Raw genomic sequence first — 26431 nt, forward strand, 5'->3', positions numbered from 1 at the left:
CGTGCGCGCGCACACACACACACACACACACACACTCGCACACACGCACACACGCACGCACGCCATGATGAGAAACAGCCTGAAACTGAGGCATGCGATGCACTTTTGCAGCCTGTTAACTATCGTAGCTCACACGTACCGTTTTAAAGTGCTTCCCTGGGCCCTCCTTGATTCCTATTCTTTGCCCGTGCCCTCGGTGAATTGTACACGAAGCAAACTCTGAATGAGAATAATGACGATAAAAGATAAGAGTGCAAGAGCTCTGATCACAAGCTGCAATTGCAGACTGCTGAGCGCTAACAACTTCCGGTGACGTAATCACGCGCCACCGTAAATTCAAGATTTACCTGCTTTATTTTATTTTTTAAATATTTATTTTGTGAAAATGAGACTGATAGGATGATTAGGGTGCAGCGTACAGTACATTAACACAAAAAATATATTACTAACATGTACAAAGACACACAAATGGTTTTTTTTTTTTTTTTTTTTTTGTCCTCGACACTCCTCGGATCTACTTGGGACCTGTCTTAGATCTACCGGTAGATAATAATAATAAGACACCCAAGGACACTTTACAATAACAAAAAACACAAAACAATACGGGTTGAGCAGCGGCAGCCAAAACGCGCCAGCGTTCACTCAACCAAGATCGACGTAATGGGCACCCCTGACTTACGGAAACCTTGTTACGACTTTTACTTCCTCTAGATAGTAAAAGTAGTCTAGATAGTTTGATCGTCTTCTCGGCGCGCCACCGCTGCCGGCCCCGGCGGGGCCCATCTGAGGACCTCACTAAACCATCCAATCGGTAGTAGCGACGGGCTGTGTGTACAAAGGGCAGGGACTTAATCAACGCGGGCTTATGACCCGCGCTTACTGGGAATTCCTCATTGGTGGAAAATAATTGCAGTTCCCAGTCCCTATCACGAGCGGGGTTCAGAGGGTTACCCGCGCCTCTCGGCGCAGGGGAAGGCACACGCTGGTCCGCTCAGTGTGGCGCGCGTGCAGCCCCGGACATCTAAGGGCATCACAGACCTATTATTGCTCAATCTTGCTCGGCTGAACGCCACTTGTCCCTCTAAGAAGTTGGACGCCGACCGCTTGGGGGCCGCGTAACTATTTAGCATGCCGGAGTCTAGTTTGTTATCGGAATTAACCAGACAAATCGCTCCACCAACTAAGAACGGCCATGCACCACCACCCACGGAATCGAGAAAGAGCTGTCAATCTGTCAATCCTGTCCGTGTCCGGGCCGGGTGAGGTGAGGTTTCCCGTGTTGAGTCAAATTAAGCCGCAGGCTCCACTCCTGGTGGCGCCCTTCCGTCAATTCCTTTAAGTTTCAGCTTTGCAACCATACTCCCCCCGGAACCCAAAGACTTGGGTTGTGGTTTCTTAATTCAAAAGAAACCACAGGTCAGGTTGTGGTTTCCCGAGCGCTACCCGGCGGGTCATGGGAATAACGCCGCCAGATCGCGAGTCGGCATCGTTTATGGTCGGAACTACGACAGAATCTGATCGTCTTCGAACCTCCGACTTTCGTTCTTGATTAATGAAAACATTCTTGGCAAATGCTTTCGCCCTGGCCCGTCTTGCGCCGGTCCAAGAATTTCACCTCTAGCGGCGCAATACGAATGCCCCCGGCCTTCCCTCTCAATCATGGCCCCAGTTCAGGAGGAAAAACCCACAAAATAGAACCGGGGTCCTATTCCATCATTCCTAGCTGCGGTATGCGGGCGGCGCGGGCCTGCTTTGAACACTCTATTTTCTTCAAAGTAAACGCTTCGGGCCCCGGGCGGGACACCCAGCCAAGGGCATCCCGGGGGCGTCCGAGAGGCAGGGGCTGGGACAGACGGTGGCTCGCCTCGCGGCGGACCGTCAGCTCGCGTCCCGAGGTTCAACTACGAGCTTTTTAACTGCAGCAACTTTAAGATACGCTATTGGAGCTGGAATTACCGCGGCTGCTGGCACCAGACTTGCCCTCCTCCTCGCCAAAGGGTTTAGAGTTTGCTCATTCCAATTACAGGGCCTCAAAAGAGTCCTGTATTGTTATTTTTCGTCACTACCTCCCCGCGTCGGGAGTGGGTAATTTGCGCGCCTGGTGCCTTCCTTGGATGTGGCAGCCGTTTCTCAGGCTCCCTCTCCAGAATCGAACCCTGATTCCCCGTTACCCATGGTCACCATGGTAGGCGCAGAAAGTACCATCGAAAGTTGATAGGGCAGACATTCGAAGGTTATCTAGGGTCACCAAAGGGGCCGGGCCGGCCGGCCGCGGGGCGCGTCCCCGGAGGTCGGCGCTCGTTTGCATGTATTAGCTCTAGAATTGCCACAGTTATCCAAGTAACGGCAGAGCGATCAAAGGAACCATAACTGATTTAATGAGCCTTTCGCAGTTTCACTGTACGGGCCGTGTGTACTTAGACTTGCATGACTTAATCTTTGAGACAAGCATATGCTACTGGCAGGATCAACCAGGTAGCCCCCACCGTGCCGGGAGTGGGAGGGAATTGGGGGGGTCGGGGTGGGCTCCCCACCACCCACGGGTTCGTGTCTTGTGGACCGGTACGAAGAACGCGGTCGCGGCTGGGGGGGCGCCCTCAACGAGGGTCGCGCATGGCAACATTAGCGCTGGCCTCGGGGGCGTTTGCCCGCCGGACGCTCGGGTCGTGGGATAAGAGAAACAATGCGTTCGCCGGATGGCCTCCGCCACCCGCCCGGGGCTTGCCCGTTGTTCCCCACCCTCCGTCTCGGGTGGATCGCGGCGGGGGTCCGGTGGTAGGACCGCTGGGGACGCATGAGTGCGTGGGTGGCCGGTTCCACTTTTGTGGATGGGGATAGCGACCGGGACCCGCAGGTCGAAGGAACCGTCTGCCCGAACGTAAACGCCGGCGGGGGCCCTCCGTGGCTTGCCCCGGTCGCGGGGGGAAGGGGGACCGCGCGCCCAACGCAGGAGGTCGGCTCGGCCTCGCCGCCGATGGATTCACATGCGCCGGTGGTGCGGGCGCATGCCCGGCGCCGTTGGGGTCGACCTGCAGGCCGGAGCCATCCGCCCGAGTGCCGGCGGGGGCCCTCCGAAGGCAGGTCTTGGTTGCGTATCGGTCAGATTCTATCTTCAATCTCATTAAAAATGCAACTGTCACAATTAACTCAAATTCACTAAAAATTAATCGTGATTACTCAGGCATTTTTTATCGTTCCTGAAATTCCTTTTATATTTTTTGTCCTATTTTTCCCCACTTTAATGCTCTCATCAACATGGAATCATGAATCAATTTTCTATGTGCAAAATGCAAATATTTACTGAAATAACAATTTCGATTTTCAATTTTACATGAACATTTTTCACTTGGAGCAGTTATTCACACAATCTCTCACACAATATTACTGTCCATCAACATCAGTGAAAAAAATATTTTGTCACACAACAGCTGCTTTAACAGCTCTTTTTATGGAATCAAAACAGAGCAATATAAAATTATAAATTGTACATCTAAGGTAAACTAGTACTCAGCCAATAGTGGATTTAAACCATGGTTGCATACTTCTTTTTTCTCAAGTTTGCTTTGAACACAGCAGTCAGGCTATGTTAATTGTGTTGGTCCTTCTTGCGCGGAAGTCTCTCTACGGTTTTGTGTAGACATCATTTCGGATGACAACACTTGGTTCGATGACAACACTGGAGACGTTTTATTTTCAGTGTGTTCGCTCGGTCGCACCGCTGAACTCTCGGTGCCTCAGCGCACCGTCACTGTCAGACGAACACAGAGAAGCTCCACCCGCTTTATTTATATGGACACGGAACACTGTAACCTTCCACACAAAATAGTTCCAAACAAGTAACAATCGCGTCAGTGGCATACATCGTATTCGACAGGCTACCTGCTCTTTATTCACTAGAGGCTCATCAACCTACCGGTAGTCTCTTATTTCTCTCCCGAAACAGTGTCTTCTCCCGCTTGGTGTACCTTAGCCTTCTCCGCTACTTACAATCTCTGTTCATCGCTTGTAATGGAGGCTCTCGCTGGCAATCCGTAGTGGAGTCGTTAGATGCAATGCGAATGATTTCAGCTTGAGTCGAGCTGTGGACAATGTTGACAGGCTTGCATGCAGTAGCCATACATTTAGCTATGGCTTCAGCAAATTTGTTCTTCGTCGTGTCATCCATTTTCTTCGCTTTGTTTACAACTGCAAAACATCCAGGTAACTTTGGTCTTGTCAGTGGAACAATCTGGCAACTTTTTAAAAGTAAACTTTCCATTCATAAACTCTTTAAGTATCCGTTTTCTGTGTTTCGCGCTGCCGTGGCTGGCAAAACAAACGTGCGTGGACCTGTGCAGCGCGCTTGTTGTTTTGTTTCTGGTTTACTTATAGAGTAACGTGACATACGCTGTGACGTGTGCCGCGTTAATCTCGCGAGAAAAAATTTAATCCCATTAAAATTCATTTAAATTAATGCCAATAAAAACGCGCTAAACTGACAGCTCTAATCTAAACCTTATTAGCATACATATATTTGCCGAAATTACATCTTAATGGACAGATGAGAGGATCGACATGGACAAAGTTCACTTTTAAAAAATGTCATTCTGACAGCAAGACGGCCACAAGAGGGCGCCTTGGTATTGTCAAGTCAAGTCAGCTTTATTGTCAAATATGCTCTATGTGCAACATACAGCACAGATGAAATTTCTTTCCTCTCAACCTCAGTGCAACCACAGGAAAGAGAGGAGCCGCTGCGGGTACCCGCGCCGGCATCAACAGAACTCATCTATCCATCCATTTTCTACTGGTTCTCCGGCAGTGAGCCCCTCCCAGATGACTGAGCTTCTCACCTTACCTCTAAGTGAGAGCCCGGACAACCTGCGTAGAAAACTCATTTCGGCCGCTTGTCTCCGGGATTTCCTTCTTTCGGTCACGACCCATAGCTTGTGACCACAGATGAGGGTTGGAACGTAGATCGACCGGTAAATTGAGAGCTTGGCCCTGTGGTTCAGCTTCTTCATTACCACGACAGACCAATACAAAGTCCGCATCACAGCAGACGCTGCACCGATCCATCTCTCGATCTCTCGCTCCCTCCTGCCCTCACTCGTGAACAAGACCCCAAGATCCATAAACTCCTCCACTTGGGGCAAGATCCCCTCGACCCAGAGAGGGCACTCCACTCTTTTCCGACTGAGGACCACTTTTCAGATTTGGAGGTGCTGATTTTCATCCCAACCGCTTCACCCTTGGCTGCTAAATGCTCCAGTGAGAGTTAGAGAGCCCTGCTTGAAGGAGCCAACAGTACCACATCATCTGCAAAAAGCAGAGATGCAAAACTGAGGCCACCAAAACGGGCATCCTCAACACTTTGGCTGCGCAGAGAAATTCTGTCCATAAAGGTTAAGAACAGAATCGGTGACAAAGGGCAGCCTTGGCGGAGTCCAACCCTCACTGGAAACGATTCTGACTTACTGCCAGCAATGCGAACCAAACTCTTGACAATGGTGGTATAGGGACCGAAAAGCCCGTATCGGGGGGGTTCGGTACCCCATACCCCCGAAGTGCACATATGGACACCCTTATGTTTGAACAAGGTGTTTGGTATGGACAATCCATGACGAGCACAGAAGTCCAATAACAAAACACCACTTCAGTTCTGGTCAGGGAGGGGGGGGGGGGGTGTTCCTCCCAATCACGCCCTTCCAAGTCTCACTGTCATTACCCACGTGAGCATTGAAGTCCCCCAGCAGAACAAGGGAGTCCCCAGCAGGAGTACTTTACAGCACACCCTCCAAGGACTCCAAAAAGGGTGGGTACGCTAAGCTGCTGTTGGGTGCATATGCACAAACAATAGTCAGGACCCGTTCCCCCTCCACCCGAAGGTGGAGGGAGGCAACCCTCTCATCTACCGGTGTGAACCCCAACGTACAGGCACTGAGGCAGGGGGCAATGAGTATGCCCACGCCTGCTCTGCGCCTCTCACCGTAGGCAACTCCACAGTGGAAGAGAGTCCAACCCCTCTTGAGAGAACTGGTACCAGAACCCAGGATGTGTGTGGAGGCAAGTCCGACTACATCCAGTCGGATCTTCTCTACCTCGTACACCAGCTTGGGCTCCTTCCCTGCAAGAGAGGTGACATTCCAAGTCCCTAGAGCTAGCCTCTGTAGCCGAGGAGCGGACCTTCAGGATCCCCGCCTTTGGCTGCCGCCCAGCTCACACTGCACCCGACCCCTTTGGCCCCTCCAATGGGTGGTGAGCCCATGAGAAGGGGGACCCACGTTGCCTCTTCGGGCTGAGCCTGGCCGCGCCCCATGGGTGTAGGCCCGGCCACCAGGCACTCGCCAACGAGCCCCACCTCCAAATCAACAGAACACTTAACATAAAATAACAAAATAATACAACACAACACATAAGACACAGACAGTCATGCAATCCTAACCACTTTTTCTGCATACACTTGGTTGTTGCTGTTTGAAGCAGTTCTTGATGAAAGAGGAGAGAATCAAAGTGTCCTTTCACCAGTGGATCAGAGACGTCATGCTGAAAATTTGCACACATCTGATGCAAGCTAAGTTTGAAAGCAAACAAGAACCTGTAGCATCCATTGACGAAAAAAAGAGATTTGTTCACTTCTCCTGTCCCATGTAAATCCGCTTCAATTCCAAGCGGCGACTCCCAGTTCCACATACTCATCTGCGCTGACGCTCCTTTATTCTCATCGGCTCCACGAGCCATCCATCCATCCATCTGCAGACTCCCAGAAGCACAGACATTTCTGCTGAACTTAACGGGACTATGAAAAATGCTGCCCATTACAGACGCAAAAAACACAAGCCGCCCCGGGGCTGTCCAGCACCGACAGTCAAATGGTGCAGACATTCCTCCCAATCAAAATCAGTGCTGCCGAGAAGGCACAACCACCAAGCACAGATTCTTCTCCTTTGATGAATGAAAAAACGCTGAAAACAATCCACATCAGTTCCACACGATGTCACAACAAACACCATGTGACAAAACAAAACACAAGAACAAAAACAAAAAAACAACAACAATGAAAGCCAGGCCCTTGAAGAGCACTTGCTGACGGCTGCCTACTTGGGCACCATTTTGTGAAAAAAATAAAAAGATGACTGGTATCGGCCGCCGTCGCCAACAGTCACTGCATCGAAATAAGGCCGATACTGGCCAGAACTGATACATCGTATCAGTACTCATCCCAAACCACAGTGATGGTTAATATTTTTTAGGAATTACTGCCATGAATTCATTCGCCTAATATTTTATGCATGTTCATTAATGAGGAAACTTAAAGTCCAAAAATTGAGGTTGTTGAGGTCCTCTGTGTTACTAACTGTGTGGTCATCATTTCTCTGCCATGTACCCACTTGTTCCTTTCTGCGTCATAACAACATTAAGATGCTGACTGCTCTGCTTTTCATTTAGTGTTGCTTTATTTATTTGCGTGTGCTTGAACCTGAATCTGGATGTTGTCTTTTCATTGCAGTTGCATTGTGGTGTGATGCCTTTAAATTGCCTGCTTTTTCATCAAACATTCATGACAACATAATCAGACACCTGAGTGATCTACAGTTATTTGTACGATGATTTTTCTACATTAACGGCATTGTCAATTCCAAACTTGATTGTGCTGTGTTGTATAAAATATGAATAGTTCAACACCTAGGTGAATTTCATTTAAAGACGTGCATGTCGTCTAACTTCCTCGATCAATGTGCCTGGGGTAATTTGAAAGACACAGCATTTTTTTTGTTGAAGTGCGCTTGTCATCAGAAGATATCACATCACATTTCTCCCTCTCAGGTGTCATTGCTGGAGTACCGTAAGAGGAAGCAAGTTAGCAGCCGTGATCCCGAGCCATCCAGCTGCGGTTCATCTCTGGGTAGCACCCCAACTGGAGCGGGCTCTCACCACATCCAGGAGACCCACCATTCCCGCTACTTGATGCATCCCATTGCCTCCCCGCACAACTGCACGCCTTCATCAGGACACAGCGGTTCCATCCCTCAGATCGAGGCTGTCAGTCCTCCAGACCACCACAGCTCATGTGTACAAGCGAAACACCCAGATAGGACCACACAGTGGTGAGAGCAAACTATTAGAATTAATTTCAGAAATAGGCACGTTACCCTATTTTGCCGGTCCATCCTCTGTTTTCCGTTCCCGACCTGGGCACCCTTCCGTCAACATCCTGACGTCCTTAGTCATAAAATAATTGTCCTGTGTCCTCGTCCTTTTAAACCGCTTCCATCACCAGACCGTGCCTTTTAAAAAAAAAAAAAGGAGAAAAAAAAGCATCTGTGTATGACGCTATGTGAGAGAGGCTAACGGCTACTTGAATCCCATTTCATGTTACCAATATTTTAATACCTGTAGTAAAAAAAAAGAATTTTATAACAAGCTAACGCACAATTTATTGTGAATGGACCACTTTACACACAAAAAATGTGATTTTGTGTGTGTGTGTGAGTGTGAGTGTGTGTGTGTGTGTGTGTGTGTGTGTGTGTGTGTGTGTGTGTGTGTGTGTGTGTGTGTGTGTGTGTGTGTGTGTGTGTGTGTGTGTGTGTGTGTGTGTGTGTGTGTGTGTGTGTGTGTGGCCCTCTGCTCAAACTGCCCCTTGTAAGTGGGTACCCCATTGGACATGTTCCCCTTGAGGAAGACCAGCCACTAGGCAGGGAGGAGGGTGTAGTCGGGTGTTGGGAAAAAAAAACCCTCTCTCCAGCAGCGGAGCTTGAGTCTGGTGTATTGGAATTAATAAATACATCTATCTACGCTTCCCTGTGCTCCACCAGCGTGTTCTAATGCAGTATGTGCACTTGGGTGACAAGTGGCGCGTTTGAAGCATTCCAAGGCAATTTTTGTCCTTAGCCCATTTCGCCCGAGTCGGTTGAAATGAACTTTGAGCCGCCTCATGTCGCCGTCGAAAACGTCCAGAATATGTCACATGCAGGCGCATGAATATGCAGATGCAGTTGAATAATGTAAACAATAAATAAATAAAACATCATGCGAATGAATAAGCAGATGTAGCCAAATAAAGTAAACACACACACACACACACACACACACATACATACACAAGCGTGCGCACAGACATGGTGTGGGGCGGGACTACGAGGGATACAACATGGCCAGCTTTCTTAACCGGCTGGCTTGAATTGTTTACAACTGTTGAAATCAATATAACTTTTAGCTGCCAAAACATACACCGTCAGTAAATAGACTCACTCAATGGTGATGTGTAAACTCTTTGGGACTGGAGAAGAGTGCTCCTCCTCTTGTCCGCTCAAGCAAAGTGAAGTCACTCCCACATCCAAACACAATGACAAGTGGCAAATTCGACCTGAAGTAGTGTTTTGGTGGATTACGCCCACAAAACAGGCTGGGCGTGTGTCTGTCAGTCATTTGTAAAATGGGTGTCTGTTGGTACTTGACCCGGTTAGGGATGATCACTTGGGCGGAAGAAAACCCACCTCTGTCTTTGCTTAGTCCGTCTTTTTGACAAAACTTATCATCCTCCGTACCCGAAATGAGCGTCCAGCCAGGACTGACTGTTCCATCCCAGCGACAGAATGCCCATCTCTGATTAATTACATTTTTATAAAACTTCTGATCAAGATTAACTCAGCTCTTTTCACCATTTTAGGATGGTCCCCACCAGTGTTGAACGTCTACGTGAAGGCCAAGGGGCATTGGAACGAGTGCTGAGAAGCATGAAGATGGAGCAGATGCTCAAGAGGAGCAATAGTTCAACAGAAAAAGAATCTGGTATGAAGAAATGAATGTAAAGAATGGGATGTTCAACTGAAATGTAAAACTTTAAAACACTTGTTTGGTTGCCCAAACAATAACCAAACTCACACTTTGGTATGATGACAAAAGGAATGAATATGCAGCATTTTCCGCCTGGATGGGATACAGTAAACAGTCAAAATCTTTCTGAAAATACTAGCGGTGCAATTACCTGCAATTAATCACAATCTTCTGAGTAACATGAATAAATGTGATTTCAATACATAATTGAAGGAATGAATGTTTTTTTTTTATGATTTCAAATGTGACATAAAAATGACATGAGCAAAAACAACCAGTCAAAAACAAAAATACAATTTAAAACGAATTATGTTGCACATATTCGAAAATAAGTACGGCTATAGCAACAAGTAGCACTTATTTACTCCTCCCCCTCCCTTATCACCTTTTTTTTTCAATGCAGTATCATAATAGTAATCATAATAATTGTTTAGAAATATTGACGCATACATATCCTTATCCCTCTACACGCCAATACTTATCATCATAGGTTGTCGTAAGTTGTATATATGGACCACTAACACATTGTGTCATGAAAAGAGAAAGATGACGGACGGCGTACTACTGTCGGGGAGGTTTATTTTTCATGAAGTTTTCCGAGTTAAACTAGAGATCATCTACCGAACTCAAGATGGAAAAGTTAGATTTGAAGATGAACTTCTGAACTTTATGGTGATTAAAGTGAGAACCCTGGGCCACGAAAATATTATTTCGTCGGTTACCAGCATGTCAGCTCCGAAAGAACTGAATCTGCTGAGGGCGTTTTGTCAGAGTTTGTTCCACACAAGTGCTGGCTCACGCTCAGGGGTCAAGAGAAGGAGATGAGCAATGTTAAATTGTGCTTACAAGTGCCCAATTCGTGTGGAGAAGCTATCCCAAGATTTATTTTGCATTTCCTGGATGAATTACCTCCTCTGTCATTTCATCATGTGGACGTGTCGGCACTCCTGGGAAGAATGCGGCAAATAACTGCTGACATTGACCCATCGCAAAATCACGATGAACACTCAGGTTCTGCTTGTGAAACATTGCTGGATGTTTCTGCTGCACTTGATGCCCAGATGACAGCCATGGAGGACTTCTCAAGCTGGAGCGATTGCCAGCTGATACACCGGGTTCTCCTGATGTTAGCCCCTCCCACCCCCGTTGGAGGTCATGGGCGGGTGACAAGTAGCGTCTGGTGTGATCGTTGGTCATCAACAAGCCGAAACAGTATCAGAAGTCACACAGCCTCCAGCGTGGTGAAGGAAGGAGACCAAAGAGTGCTGCCCAACGTCACGCTACATAGCACGCACTTAATTAAAACTCCAGCAAGACATGGAAGATGTCCGGAATAACCGGGACGAGGACTGGGAGTAGTCTACCGGCCGTCAAAACAGAGATGATGAGTGTATTTGCAACCAAGTTTGATCTCAATGTGGACGCCAGCACTCTTTGTAATTACTTGAAGGAAAAGCTGGGCCGGAAGGTAAAAAGATGAGACGTAGCAAAAAATATATCATTTGTATTGCATCACTGCTGAATACAATGATGTGGTGGAAATGTACGACCCGCAGCTTTGGCCCACCGGAACGTTTGTCCGATGCTACGACAAGCCTCAACCTAACCCCAGAGGAGCACCCTGTGGGCTATTAAAGAATCCACTGGCTCTCGGCAAGATGGCTTGCTGCCCGGTGGTGAAATTGAAGCGCTTTCTGCAGCTGAGGAGTAGCGGCCAATTCCCCCGCAGGCAGCCAACAAGGACTAATAATGCGGATCGTTAACGACATCACTCGCGGGTTGCGAGGAGGTCACACTGTTTCAGAAAAGTCAAGTCGCTTGGTGGTGGACGCACTGCTTGTCGGGTGTGACATTTTATGCCTTCAAGAAACAAGATCAGGAGAAATTGAACACGAAAACAAGGACTTTCATGGGGTGGTTGAGTGCACAACTGGTCTCAGTGTGAAAATGTTTGAGGAAAGCTGGGGATGTAGCCATGATGTAGAATGTTAAATATGACCCACTGGGCAAGGTGTTACAGTTAACTGTTGATTTGGCCATCGGGCTAGAATTTCATTCAAATAAAAAAATAATTGTACAGTTCTAATGTTTACATGCCTCATGAATGACAGGAGAATCAGGAGGAATTTCTGAGCAGATTAGCTCTGATGCAAATAACATGCTGGAGAATTCTTAAGCATGTGGTATGGATGACCTGGTCCTTTTGAGCTCATCTAGTTCTAATGGTTTGCAACCGATGTTGAATGTGTGCTCCCGCTATGGCATGGGTGTCAAACTCAGGTCCTGGAGGGCCGCTGTCCTGCATGATTTCCAAGTCTCCCTGTTGCAACATACCTGATTCAAATGAACAGATTCAATGTCAGGCTTGCGCAGAGCTTGCTGATGATCTGATCATTTGAATCAGGTGTTTTGAAACAGGGAGACTTGGAAAACATGTAGGACAGCGGCCCTCCAGGACCTGAGTTTGACACCTATGCGCTATGGCATAAATCAGGGGTGGCAAACCCATTTTCATCGCGGGTCACATTTCAGTTACCATTTCCCTTGGAAAGCCATTATGACTGAAACCATTTTAAAAAGTCAATAATAACGGATTATTCAGCTATTGTTTAAGTTGCTGTCATGGGGGGGATTGGCACCAAAAATGCTGACAATATCTCTCATTTATTTATTACATATGAGAAATTTTGGTCCATATTTTGGCAAGCATCATGGAAGTTGACATCTTTGATTTGCTTTTGCGGGCCACATAAAATGATGTGGCGGGCCAGATCTGGCTAAGAAGAGGCAAAAGAAACTCCCTGTAATGATGCATTGAGGCTCCTTCTTTGAATTCCAAGGTGGGACAGTGCTAGTCAATTATTTGCTTCTTAAAGATTGCCAACATTCGATGCACTATTACGACAGTGGATTTTTCCCTTCATCTGTCGCCTCGACAAGTCAGAGAAGCATACAATCGAAGCCCTGGTCAGCCCAGTGAAAAGTTGCTATCGATTTACTTCAGACTGCGTTGGCGCCATACTTGATCACATGTTAAATTTTGTCTTTTTGATACTTATCTTTCTGTGTTTTTCTTTTTTCATTTTGCTTGTATGGACCTGTGTCTGCAATAAAGGAGAAAGAAAGAATATGCATATGGATTTATCTATTTGTTCTCCTATAAAAGAATCAATTTATATTGTAGCTACTTTGTCCTCATATTTCTTATGGGCAAATTGTTGATACCTCTCTATTAATGAAAGAAAAACCCACAGCCCACAGTGGTCACAGAAATAACCTGACAAATTATACATTCTTAAAAACCCGCTCTCGCTCTCGCTCTCTCTCTCTCTCTCTATATATATATATATAGATATACACAGTATATCTATATATATATAACAATTTCAATCTGGGTGCACACACACAGCACTGAAACCGCCCTCCTCAAAATCAACAATGACCTCCTCTCCTCTGATTCCGGCCTACTGTCCATCCTCATCCTTTCTGACCTAACAGCTGCCTTCGACACCATCAACCACTCCATCCTACTCTCTCGCCTGCAATCTCTAAACATCACCGACAAAGTTCTCACTTGACTTCGCTCATATCTCACAGCCAGGAAACAATTCATCCACATCAACAACTGCTCTTCCTACACTGCCCCACTGTCCCAAGGTGTCCCCCTTCTACCCCTCGCGCAAATCATTTGTCATCATGGTCTCCTGTTCCACTGCTACGCTGCTGACGTCCAATTGTACATCTCCACCAAATCGTTCACCCCAACAACCTACTCCACGCTGTCTGTCTTTCAATCAATAATTCACCCTGTTCCCCTCCTCTCACTGTCGCAACCTTGGTGTCCTTTTTGACAACAATCTGTTTCGACCTACACATTACCCAAATCACCAAAACTGCTTTCTTCCGCTTCAAAAACATTTCTCATCTCCGCCCTTCACTTTCTTTCAACGCCGCTCAAACCCTCATCCACGGCTTCATCACCTCCCGCCTTGACTACTGCAATTGCATCCTCTACGGTACAACCTCCAAACACCTCAGGATAGAGCACCTATTGTGTCAAGCTCTTGACCTTTCAAGTAAGCAAGAGAGTCAGAACACAAACATTAGGCTTCGCCAATACAAAAATTTGGAAGGTCCTGAAAAGGAAAGAAACTACCGCTGCACTGAGCAACTGTCATAGAAAGGCCGGCCAATGGTATCAACAGCATTTGATATAATACATCCTGATTTATATAGCGCTTTCACAACAGCTGCAGCTGTAACATAGCGCTTAACATATTGCATACACAAGTAGGTGGGCTACACCTGAGCTGGCTGCCAGCCGATTGCAGAGAGCTGTGAAAAACACCCAAAGACAACCGTCAGTAACAACGCTGCCAACCTCCACAAGGCAGGGGTGAAGGCATTCACTGTTCGAAGACTTTGAGAGAAAATCCATACCACAAGATGCCAACCACTCATGATCAAAAAGAATCGTAAGGCTACACTAAGTGTTTGGAGCCAAGTTTTATGGATTGATGAGACCAAGATTGGCCTTTCCATCACCTTGGTAGAGGTTAAAATGTGGAGAAAGGAAGGATCTGCTTATGTTGCAAAACACATAAGCTCATCTATAAAGCACGGTGGAGGTCAAGTCATGCCTTGGCTTAGTATGGCTTCTTCTTAAATGGGCTCACTTGTCTTTATTGATGATGTAACTCATGCTGGAAGCAGCAGTAAGAATTCTGAAGTCTGTAAAGCCAATCTGTCTGGCAATTTACAGAAAAATGCATCCAAACTAAGCTTCATCATGCAACAAGACCCAAAACACACTGCCAACACAACGAAGAACTTCATGGGGGGGAGTCCTACGGTCACACTGCATCTCAATTCCGATCAACCTCCCACCCCCATATGGGACACAAGACAGGATTAGATGCAAAAAAATCAAGAGAAAGCAATCAACTTAAGTACTTCAAATATTTACATGATAGATCAGTAGCTATGCCATTCATCACAACAGAAATTCTTATTTGCCAATGGTTGTCAGGCTATCTCATCTCCTAAAATGGCTAAGTAGTCATGGTTTCAGGAAATAATGCAAACCACATCCAAAGTAGAGGCAGGAACAAGCCTAAGTAAATGGCATTGTTTCGAACTGTGAAGAATTAAGAGTCATTTGCTTTTTCGATGTGATTTGTATGAATGAGCCAACAATCACAGTCTCCAAAATATGGATAACTGATTGGCTGTTAGCTATCAAAATGCTATTCGGTCCACCTCCGAGCATAAGACCTCCTCTGGCCATGAATGCTACGGCAACTCCAGTTGGACAAACTACATTATGCCCCATTAACTCAACGTCTGATGTGCTACTTTATTATTCCCATTTTTTCATTCAATACACCTGGAACCTCTGATTCCATGCCTATTCTTGGAGCAATTATCAATTATACTTAGATTATTCTGCCCCCAGTAATTGTATTATAGTGCAGTGCAGTGCCCCCAGTGGTGGAAGTGGTTAGAACCACCCATAAAGTCAGTGGGGTAGCCATTTTAATTCATAGGAGTGAAACAGTGGAGAGGTGTGATAACATCCACTTCCATCCTCCTCCTTTTGACACATTCAGGCACAATCTGTAAGTACATTTAAACAGTTGTATATATGCATTTTCAGGCCGAGCTGATCACGTTCTCTGAGTTCGAATGTATCTTCATAGGAATGAGTTGTATTCTGCCCCCAGGAATTGTATTACAGTGCAGTGCAGTGCCCCTAGTGATGGAAGTATTGTATTACAGTTCAATGCAGTGCCTCTAGTGGTGGAAGTAGTTAGAACCACCCATAATGTCAATGGGGTAGCCATTTTAATTCATAGGAGTGAAACAGTGGAGAGGTGTGATAACATCCACTTCCATCCTCCTCCTTTTGACACATTGTCAGAGATTTTCTCGGACAAAGTTAAAGAAATGACTCGGCACACAGGAAAATTGTCTTCAATATCGGCGGGAGCGGATCTCTGAGAGCGAACGACGGTTAGCTGCTCCGCGATCACACTCGAGCTCCCTTCCCGCCAGTTCAGACTTTTATTGTAACATACAAGGAAAACACTGCCCCCGATATTTGCATACCGCACCCACGGTCCGGCCCCTCGGTAGTGATGGGTTACCTGTGTTAAACATTGAACCACCAGTACATTGGCGCCTTTTCTGGCTGGTCTACATCGAATTAGCATGTTGTAGACTTTGCGGATGGCCAATGTCGTCTGGGCGCGACGGGTGTTCCCAATGTCGTCTGGGCGCGACGGGTGTTCTCAACTCGTCTTTTGTTGTTCAACCGCTGTTCCCGAATTATTCATTCCCCTTTTGTGACCGAGTTTCGCCCTCTCCCCCGTGATCGCCCACCTGTATTGACGTGCTAATTGTGGACTTCAACAGCCCTCTGGCTTTGTGCACAGGAATTTGGGGGTGCTGGATACGCACCCAAACGTTTAGATGTGTCCAGATTAAATGAAACTTTAAACATGATACAATTTTGCTCATAGATTCTTCTAACACACATTCAGGCACAATCTAAGTACATTTACACAGTTGTATATACCACTCTTTGCTGTACAAGTTCTTTATCGTCCTATATAAGTATTTCATCAATTAATCTTTGTAGATATTTACCATAGATTTGTTGAATAAATTAGAGAATAGGGCTGTTACAAGAGTGTTGAATATCATTCCATATGTATAATAAGATGCTATACAAACATTTGTATTGTGTTTCTATTTGTGTACAGTTTTATAAGAAAGACTCCATAAAAATACCAAACGGTGGATTCTCATCTTCGTGTTTTTATTGGAGGATTGTTTAGCTCGCTGTCTACGCCGTGCTCTCATCTCAAAAGTATGGTTAGGGCAGAAGATAGATACATGACAAAAAAGTCTAATTTGTCATGGGAACACATTGCCAATAAGAACTTATCTTTCACATGTTTAAATTCATTTGACAATGTTGCTCATTTTCGGTACAGTCAGGATTTCTTTATTTATTGGGTCAAGTATCAGTTCCAATATGTAGCTTTTTAATAATAAATCATGTTATTGATACTGATTGATGAAATTGCAAATTTCCCCAGTGTGGGACAAATAATGGTTATCGTATCTTATACAAATAGTAATCAAATCAGTGATTCCGATGGTTTTTAAAATGTGGGAAACATTAAAATCTATGAATCACCAATTTTAAAAAAGTAACTCGTTACTCGACAAAGACGCTACTGTTGTAAATAAATTACTTTCAAATGCAAGCAACTAATATGAACCACATTGCTTTCTGGGAGTAACTTACCCAACATTGGTCACTGCTGATGACAGCACTCGGTACGGATGGAATACGTTTTTGTGGAAGGCGATGGGCAAAAGAGTACTCCTTACTGGACAAATCCCAGAATTGAAGACGGTAATGTGCAGAAGGAGCTGTACTGCTTCAATACAGAATTGTCACGTTTTCCAAGGGAAAAAAATAGGTGAAGTAACACTGATGACCTAATTCTCAATGTTTCAATTATTACAAATTTTTTTGGTTGAATTGGTCCCCATTTTGGAAAAGCCTACGTTATTCCGATTCAACGTGTCTTATGACACATTTTTTTGTGCGACCCAAAGATACTTCGATGCCAACGGGGACGTTTGCATGATTCTTTGAAGTCAAAGACCTATTTTTTGGCCTTAACCTTGCTAGTATTTATACTAGTTCAACTCAACAAGAGTATTCTCAACACTGGCCAATAAAAAACAACTTTTGGAAACATGTTTTATGACCATACACAAATGCTTACCAGTTGTGCAAACACTTGATATTCATTGTTAGCCAAACAGTGGATTTGCATTTTGAACATCTTCAAAATTTCTTGCTACAAGGAAAAGTGTTTGTGAACATGTTTGCCGCCTCTTACGAACCCTGACAAAACCCTAAATTTGCTACGCTCGCAAGCATTTGCCACTCAGTGAGATATAGGCTGTAAGGGTGCCTTTGACGGCCCATTTTGAGGTATTGATGGGGAAAATACCTGTATCTGTTGTTCCCATCTTTGTATCAAGTTTTTGAAGTCATCAAACCAGCACACCCGCAATCCCCCCGGTTAATTTTAATGCAAGGTGCCATGATAGGAACAGATGTGACGTTACGTCGTTGACTATGCCTTCTCTTGCGCCCACCAGTTGCGTACAAGGGATACCCCAGATTATTGGTGTTTGTGTCTACATTGTTAAACATGGTGCTTAAGAGCTGAGCTTGTACCTCAAATACTTAAACATTTAACAACAGACTCACAAATCCATTTGAATGGAATAGTACTGTAATTGTACTTCTGCTAACAAAAAAAAAACATCAGAGTTAAACAAAATGTAACATCCAATTTTATCATCATAGTGAATTAAGTGCACTCTTTGGTGTTTGAGCTACATGCTTTATCAAGCCTCAAATTCACCTTTTTGAAAAAATAGCGAGTATACATAGACGCTAACTGGAACACGGGATCAACCTTCAGTTAAAGACAGTTGCTTACCTTAATCACCAGGATCCCCCGCTGTCCCTGGTCGAACAGCAGAACCCAGGTTGCTCTTTCAACTATCCATCCAGCTATCCATTTTTTGAAGCGCATTTTGGACTCATTTGAAGTCCAACCGCATGTAATACAAGTAGCTGGCTAGCGCTAGCCTAACCGGTGTATTTTCCGGCAGGACAGCGGCCTACTGCTGTGATGGGAGTGAAGCAAGCAATGATGTAACAAAGGCAAACTCTGGTACACTCTCTAGTTGGGCTTCATTGACATCTGAACAGTTTAATTGAACACTAGATAGCTAAAGTTAAAGCTAAATATTGAGATACACCAGCTAAATATTGAGATACACATGCAAATGCTTTCATGTTTCTGTTGCACGTGTGTGTGTGATGTGACAGGAATCTGGAAATAGACAGTCACCATTGGTTTTTAACGGCCAATCACTGCTTCTCATTTTTTTGGTTTGAATGCCGCCATGATAGCTATTTATAATCCACAGCCCTGTGCTAGCAGGTACTACCTGCACACACACACATTCACATTATTTGACTATATTTTATTGCGGAAGTCATACCCACACATTTTATCTGCAATGTTTTATGTGACTTCATGAGTCAGCATTGCATTGTGAATCATATTGCGTTTGTGGAATATGAGTAAAGCAGCAAAATCCAGCCGTTTTTAGCCATCTCAGGGGGCGGCCATTTTGCCACTTTCTGCCTGCTGAAAGTGACTTCACAGTTAGTCGGGCCTCAAGTAACGGTCACAAGGTCACCTGTTTTCTGAAGCTGAGCCATGATGTTAACTCATATTCCACATACGCAATATTAAACAAAATGCCTTGTTTAGGCTGGTGGGGTTGCATTGAACATATTCTTAAACATTTTGGGCTTGACTTCCCCTCTAAAGATAGATACATTCAATTTAGATTAAGATACGTATATTACAATATATCATACAATAGAATGAACCAAAATAATACATGTAAATCGCCTGCAATGATATTTAAGAGCCAGCAGGTGTCCGTATTGAGTAAGAGATTTACACAGTCTGGCACAATATTAATAGTTTGGCCAATGTGGCCCAACAATGCTTCACAACGCCTCATCCAGCCACCACTCCACTCATGTTTAGTTAATAGCGAAGGCTGTGCCTTCAATCCATAATATTAAAAAAGGCCCTGAAAATATTTTTACCTGTGAAAGGTCTATCCTAAGGGTGGGCAAACTACGGCCCGCGGGCCGGATCCGGACCGTCTGTCTTTTTAATCCGGCCCGCCGAAGGTTGGTACAGTACACAATTAAGGTTCGATGTGAACGATTGCATTCATTTCATTTGGACTTGTAAGGACAGGCATTTCAACGCCAGGTGGCGCAGTTACTTGAAGTTGCAGAGCACAGGGAGGGAGGGGGAGACGATACGGAAGCTCGCAGTAGCGCAAACTCAAGTAACTCCTGCTCGATACGATGGAATAATTGTGTCCACGCCACTATTTTCTATCATTGGATACAAAACGGCGACATGCAAGTGACTCTTGATTGCAGTAAGTTTTACTGGAATTGCGAACATTTTTACGTCCTGTAGATCATGGCATCCAAACGATGAGGAACAGTTATGGCCGCGGAAGAGAAAGTGAAGTGTATCTGATTAAACGAAGCGGATTACAAAGTACGAAACATTCAGGAGACGCTTGGAGTCTGAAAGACTCAAATCTACGAGACTTTTGAAAAACAAGGAAGCGATTCTTGCTCAGTCCGATTCTGGGTCTTTCCATGCTCAGAGCGAATTGCATGCGGCTCGACAGACAGTCGAGTAAATAAACGTTTCCTGGAATGGTCTGACTGTTACCGTGCTAAAAACGTTCCGCAAACTGGACTGCTAATAAGAGTGCAAACGAGTTCCATAGCGCTTTGGGCATCAAAGACTTCGAAGTGTCCCGTGGCTGGCTTCAAAGGTTCGTTGCATGACATCAGCTGAGCAACGCTGTCTTGTGTGGTGATCGAAGGGAGGTCAAGTTCGAGACAGTGAGTGAGTGGAAAGAAAGCCACCAGGTCTTTTACTCGTCTCATTTTGTAGCAAATAGTCGGAACTTTGTTATATTTTGTCATATACCTGTACTGTATGCTGCATTTTTTGGGCAATATATTGTTGCACTTTGTTGCTTGTGTTGTCACACATGTAGGTTGTTAACATACTTGGACGTTCATACAGGACATATACCATAGTTGTTTCACTGTTCTCATTAAAAACAAGGATGGTAATACTTTAATGCTTTTGTTCTGTTGATGTTTGGTATGGACTGTCAACATATACAGTTTTTTATATGTACTGTATCTTGTGCTGACCCGGCCCACCTGTCATATTTAGAAATCAATGTTTTGTTTGCATCCCCATGCATTTTGTTTATAAATACTTTTGGCATCTTCAGTCCTTCTGTGGATCATGAGTTGTCAGATCCTGGTGTTGTCCAGTTCTGGTCTTTGTGACTATTTTTGTTCTGGGTCTTCCGCTTAAATTTTATTCTATAACTGTTCTCAATTCTTATCCATCAGTGTCTTGTTCTGATGTTACCAACCATGTGACATAGACCTTGGTGAGGCAGACATTTTACATGACAGTTTGACAAAAAAGATCATTGTTGTTCCTTTCTTCTCATATTTTTAGATGCAGATCAGTATGACATGCAGTCAGTGACCATTCCTTCGCCAATGAAGAGTCCACCGCAAAGATACAGTCCATCTATATATTCACATCAGGTATTCAATAATCATCCACATGTACTCACACCACCTTTACACTTATACTATCCATGATAGCCCTTCAATACTGGATGAATATTTTTTTATATTAGGATTACGTCATAGTGCGTAGCCTATCACTCTGCTGCCGATTAGTAATTTTTTTGTCCTTGTGTCAAGTCATCAGATGGACACCCGCAGACCGCTAGTCCCTCGTTGCTTCAGCAAACGGCCACATCGCCCTTTGGAAGTTGCTCTAGCCCCACGTCAGGCAAGAGCTACTACTACTCCTCCTCCCACACCGGCCCATCTCAGGACCACCCTCCATCCTCCTATCCCTCGCATACCCCAGCAACCTCATCAGACTCCAAGCTGCCAGGAAACTTGCTCCACCTGCAAAGCGGCAACAGTGAGGCGGATGATCACCTCAGTTGCAGCAACCACCAAAAAGTGGGCCGTTTGAACAGGAGCAGCCTGTTGGGGTCTCCTACCCCAGGACCGTGGGCCCATGGGCCGACAAACGCAGACATGAGTTTGACGGCATCCAGGGGGAATCAACAGCAGGTTTCTCGAAACCTCAAGTCAGGCAGCCCAAGCTCAAGGCTGCTGTCGGCCTCTGGACCAACAAACTTCTCACAGCAAGGGACGAGCATCAATCAGTTCCAGCGCTCTCCACTACAGGGCCCCGGTGTACGGACACAGTCGGGAAGCTTTTAGGACCTTGTATGTACCAGCTTGTACAAATCTGTACAGCCCACTTACAGTACGCGGGTACTTTGGCTAGGAGGACTGTACAAACCTAAATGGAGCGAAATCTGATTTACAAATTTACAAACTGTTTTGTTTTTCAGCTTCCCCCACCCCCAACAAAAAGAAAAACATTACATTGTGCACGAAACCAGTTGGCTTTGGATCTTGCAATCAACAATTTGAATGACGCGCTGAAAATACGAAATCATTGAACTTGAAATCGTCCCTAGTGTTTCCTTGTACTGAATTTAGCAAATGAAAATTGACAAAGTTCCACACAAATGTCTGTACAAAATGATTAAAAGCACACCTGTCATTCTACCTTGCTCAGTTGATTACTTGAGAGGCTCACATTACAGAAAGAGTTGTTTGAAATTATTTTCGTTTTTGTGAATACGAATCTTATTTGGCAAACGGCTGCATCTCTGCTGCAGTACTCACGTGTTGGTATGGGAAAAGGAGAATATGTATTAATGCTGTCAGGAATAGGATTCCTAGATTCGGTCGTTCCTCATTATTACCAGCTTCGGTTGTGATGGCCCAGAAAATCATTGAAACAGACCTTTTTTTAAAAATTTTCTTCCATGCTTTTCCACCTTTTATCCCATTTTGTCATGGTTAATTATAAGTTGACTCGGGACTTCATTGTAGACATTTGGCGTTGTACTTCAGCCAGCTTCATACAGTGTTTATGGTGCTGCAACTGCCACCAATAAATTCGGAATTGAGCTATGTTCCTCACACATGACTTAATTCACATTGTTATTCTATCTGGTTTTTTATATACAGTATATACTGTATATATATATATATATATATATATATATATATATATATGCATGTATGTATATATATATATACTGTATATATATATATATATATATATATATATATATATCTGTACAGCCCACTTACAGTACGTACACATACATACATGTATGTAGGTATGTGTATATACCTGTATATATTTTTTTTCTTCCAAATTTCATTTGTCATACGTTGTGGTCGTGGAATACAGGAATGCAGAAAACGGTGTACTGTATGAGTGAATGATCCACTCTGGGGTTTGATGCTACCGGATTTAAAAAAATAATAATTAAAACACACACACACACACATTCCCCAGTTTCTTAGATACACCTGGATATAATACATGTATATTTAGGCATATCAAAAAAAAATTGGAAGTGAATTGTGTATACGTGTAGCTATTTTTCTGACCAAACCTTACATTCCATGCTAACACCAGGGAAAGTATTTGTGACAGTGTTTGGAAGATTGTTTAAAAACTCGATTTATTTTTGAAAAATGCTGCTATGTTCTCCTGTGAGAGCTGCTTCCCTTTCTGTCGAATGCTGTATTTTAATACTCTTTCCCCAAAAAATGGACTTTCGGAAGAGTTAGTTGTCCTGACTACCACAATGGAATCTCAAGTTTCACGCTAGTCCAACTGCAGCAAGTGTCAGCCATTCTCCTCCTGTCAACAGAGACTCACTATCTGTTATACCGGCGATAACTACTGCATTTGTGTGGAATACCTCAAAGTGGAGGGCCCGGTCGAGTAGCAGGATCCAACTTGCTGCAAAAATACACCAATACACAAAAGGGTACTCGGGTTACATGAATGTTTTGACAGACAAATAAAAGTGATCCAAAATAAACCAGCACCTTAAAGTGATCCAATTTGTAAGACCCAATAGGATGATATGTATGAATATAAGTACTTGTATAGAAAGAAATGGTATATAGACTTTTATGGAGAAATATAGTACACTGAATTTATCGCATGGTATTTGTTTTTAGGGTCTGTGTGACCAGTTGGTGGGAAGTTAATCATTTGGGTCTGTTCTTGAGTTCCCTTCAAAACCAGATGCTACGTTACTTTATTTTGTGGTTTTGTAACAATTCTTTTTGTTTTGTTTTATTTTTACACGGATCATAGTAGTAACTATTTCAATTGTTCCCCTCCGGAAAGATTTAAGAAACAAGTGATGCTAATGCAAATGTAATGCATTTTGATAATAAAATAATCATGACGGTAATGTATTTTGGAAACCTAGCCGGTGTCTTGTTTCTGAGTATGTTCGCACATGTCCAAGTTGACTCACACTGCCGCTGATTGCTTTCTGCTGTTGAAAGCTGAAAAATCGAGGTAACGGTCCATACTGAAGTGGCTAGTGGCTCTGCATGAAGAGGAAAGCGTCCCTTTTGAGCCCCCAAGTGGCAAACCAGGAGGTGTGTGGTCAGCTTGACTTCGGGATCAGGACGCTCCTGCACTGCATAGTCCCATGAGAAGGTTTGCCATGGGACAACTCTCAAAGGCAAAATCCAATCGTCCACTAAGCCTGTTGCATATAGATTTCAAACTGTGATCTAAAGTTTTAGCTTGGTGTCTTGAGTCTGTTCTATCTCATTGTAATTCATTCCGACCAGACTTGGTTTATTCTAAAAAGACGTCTTCGATCAAATAGTTTTATTCTAATCCACAGGCCTCTATTAAGACAAATCACTCTTGGTCAGGGTCCTTTTGCATTTACCACTCAATGAGAGACAGGGATGTCCACCAAGTCCCCTCTTATTTGCGCTGGCTTTTGAGTCGCTTGCCATCGCGCTTTGCTCAAGTCCAACTATTGCAGGTATATGATGACATGGTTTGAAAGCAAATGTCTCACTTTAGGCTGATGATTTACTTGTATATGTTTCGGATTTACAAATGTCGATTCTTGCTTGCTTTCAGATTTTGGCCGGTTGTCAGGGTATGAGCTGTATTGAATAAAAAAGTTGTTTCTTATTAATGTAACTGCAAACAATTTCCCTTTTCAAAACTTTCCTTTACGGTAGGCGTGCATAGTTTTAAATATCTTGGAACTGAAGCTACGCATAAACCAGGGGATTTATTTAAAAGCCAACTTTGCTTCTTTGATGTTGAAAATGAAAGATTTTGATCGTCGGTTCTTCCTCAAGTTGTCCGGGTGGCTCGTATTAATTGTGTCAACATAATATTCTTCCCCTCGTGTTTTCTAGCTTTTTCAATATGTCCTCCTTCAGTTGGGTAAGCTCCCTTATTTCAGACCTTGCAGGGGAAGGTTCCTAGACTGTCCAGGCAATATTTACAAATCGTAATGAGAGATGACTTTACCAAAATTTAGATACTCTTACTGTATTGGCCATCTGCAATTGGCTGGCAACCGGTTCAGGGTGTCCCCCGCCTACTGCCTGAAGACAGCTGGAATGGGCTCCAGCACCCCCCGCGACCCTTCTGAGGATAAAATGGTTCAGAAAATGGATGGTGGATGGATTGTTGTGCATCGAATATTAGGGTCATTCCTTCCCCTTCTGACTGGTTAGTTATGGAGACAAATTCTGCAAAGCCCGTTTCGCTCAAGTCTCCACCAAATTTACCAATTCATTCTTCAATTGCTATTTATACAAAGAATAAGGGAGAAGTTTTACTCCTTTTAAGATTTGATTCCAATTTCTGCGCTATTTTGGTTAACAAATCTAATTTCTTAATGCTCCTATTTGCAGCAAGTCATATCTTTCCTCCCTCTCTGACAGACGATACATTCGGAGTCTGGTCGAATCTTAGCATTCAGACTTTTAAGATTCTTATTTATAAAAAACTTTTTAAAAAAACACTATATTTTTGCCTCCTTTCAGCAACTTAGGGTTAAATTTACTCTTCCACCACAACATTTTTTCAAGTGCCTTCAGGTTGGCATTTTTGCTCACAGTAACGTCCCCGCGAGTAACATCGGCACTTTCGCTCACTTGCCCGAAGATTCTGATAAAAATTCTTTGCCAATTTCTAGACTAAAAGGTTCTATTTCAATTTTTTACAATCGTATACTTCCGATCGTCTCAAAATCCTGATATTCGATCAAGACCCTTTGGGAGGGAAGCTTCGAGGAAGCTATCCCTGATGAGCTTTGGTTGCATATTCTAACATGGGTACATAAATCCTCCTCCACGAGGCATTCTCAATGTAAGCTTGTGCATTGTGTCTATTTTACCAAAGCTCATCTAGCTAAAATCTATATTCCCAACCTCTGACAGGTGCCAACAGTCTCCTGCAAAGTTTTTACACATTTTGGTCATTCTTCCAGCTCGCTGGTTTTTGGACTGAAGTGTTTGTCGTCATGTCAAATGTGGTTTGGGAGGACATTTAACACTAACCACTTAAGTGCTCTGTTTGGGGTTTTCGGAGGTGTCTCCTGCTTTTACTCAATGGCTGAGGGATATTATTTTTTTTCCTCAAATTCGAGAAGATTAGGATGTTGCTACCAGAGATGGGCATTCCATCCATGGGAAGGAGGAGTTCGTTTGTCTGTCCCAGAAGGAAGCCCATTTTTGAGTCAGGAAGGACAGAAGCGGGTTTTCGTTCGTCCCTTTATTCATCCTTAACCTAAATATGTGGTGTCTCCAGGCAAAATAACAAGGCCAGCATGTTGCCAAACACTCTATTTCCTTTAAGAGGCTACGATTAAAACCACAATCTTTTTCATTTCAATGGTATTTAATTCCAGCTCCGGCCTCCCAGTGATGAGTTTGCATGTTCTCCCCGGCTTGCGTAGGTTTTCTCCAGGTACTCCGGTT

At 44.2% G+C, this 26431-nt stretch overlaps 1 protein-coding gene and 1 pseudogene across 3 annotated transcripts in view; one reads left to right on the forward strand and one right to left on the reverse strand.

Moving 5' to 3' along the window:
- setd5 (SET domain containing 5) overlaps positions 1–23894 on the forward strand; it is a 79615-nt gene extending 55721 nt beyond the window's left edge. For all 3 annotated transcript variants that reach the window (XM_086117189.1, XM_086117191.1, XM_086117190.1), the window contains 4 exons: positions 7807–8087; positions 9650–9771; positions 21012–21103; positions 21266–23894. In XM_086117189.1, the coding sequence (XP_085973315.1) occupies positions 7807–8087; positions 9650–9771; positions 21012–21103; positions 21266–21802 (1032 nt within the window). In that variant the 3' untranslated portion in view covers positions 21803–23894. The remainder of the gene's footprint in view (positions 1–7806; positions 8088–9649; positions 9772–21011; positions 21104–21265) is intronic.
- LOC147200826 (18S ribosomal RNA) lies at positions 659–2478 on the reverse strand (annotated as a pseudogene).
- Positions 23895–26431: the final 2537 nt, after the last annotated feature.

The sequence above is a fragment of the Hippocampus guttulatus genome, chromosome 8 (genome assembly GCF_054856545.1).
Source record: "Hippocampus guttulatus isolate MCC_2025c chromosome 8, RoL_Hgut_1.0, whole genome shotgun sequence".
Taxonomy (NCBI): Eukaryota; Metazoa; Chordata; class Actinopteri; order Syngnathiformes; family Syngnathidae; genus Hippocampus; species Hippocampus guttulatus.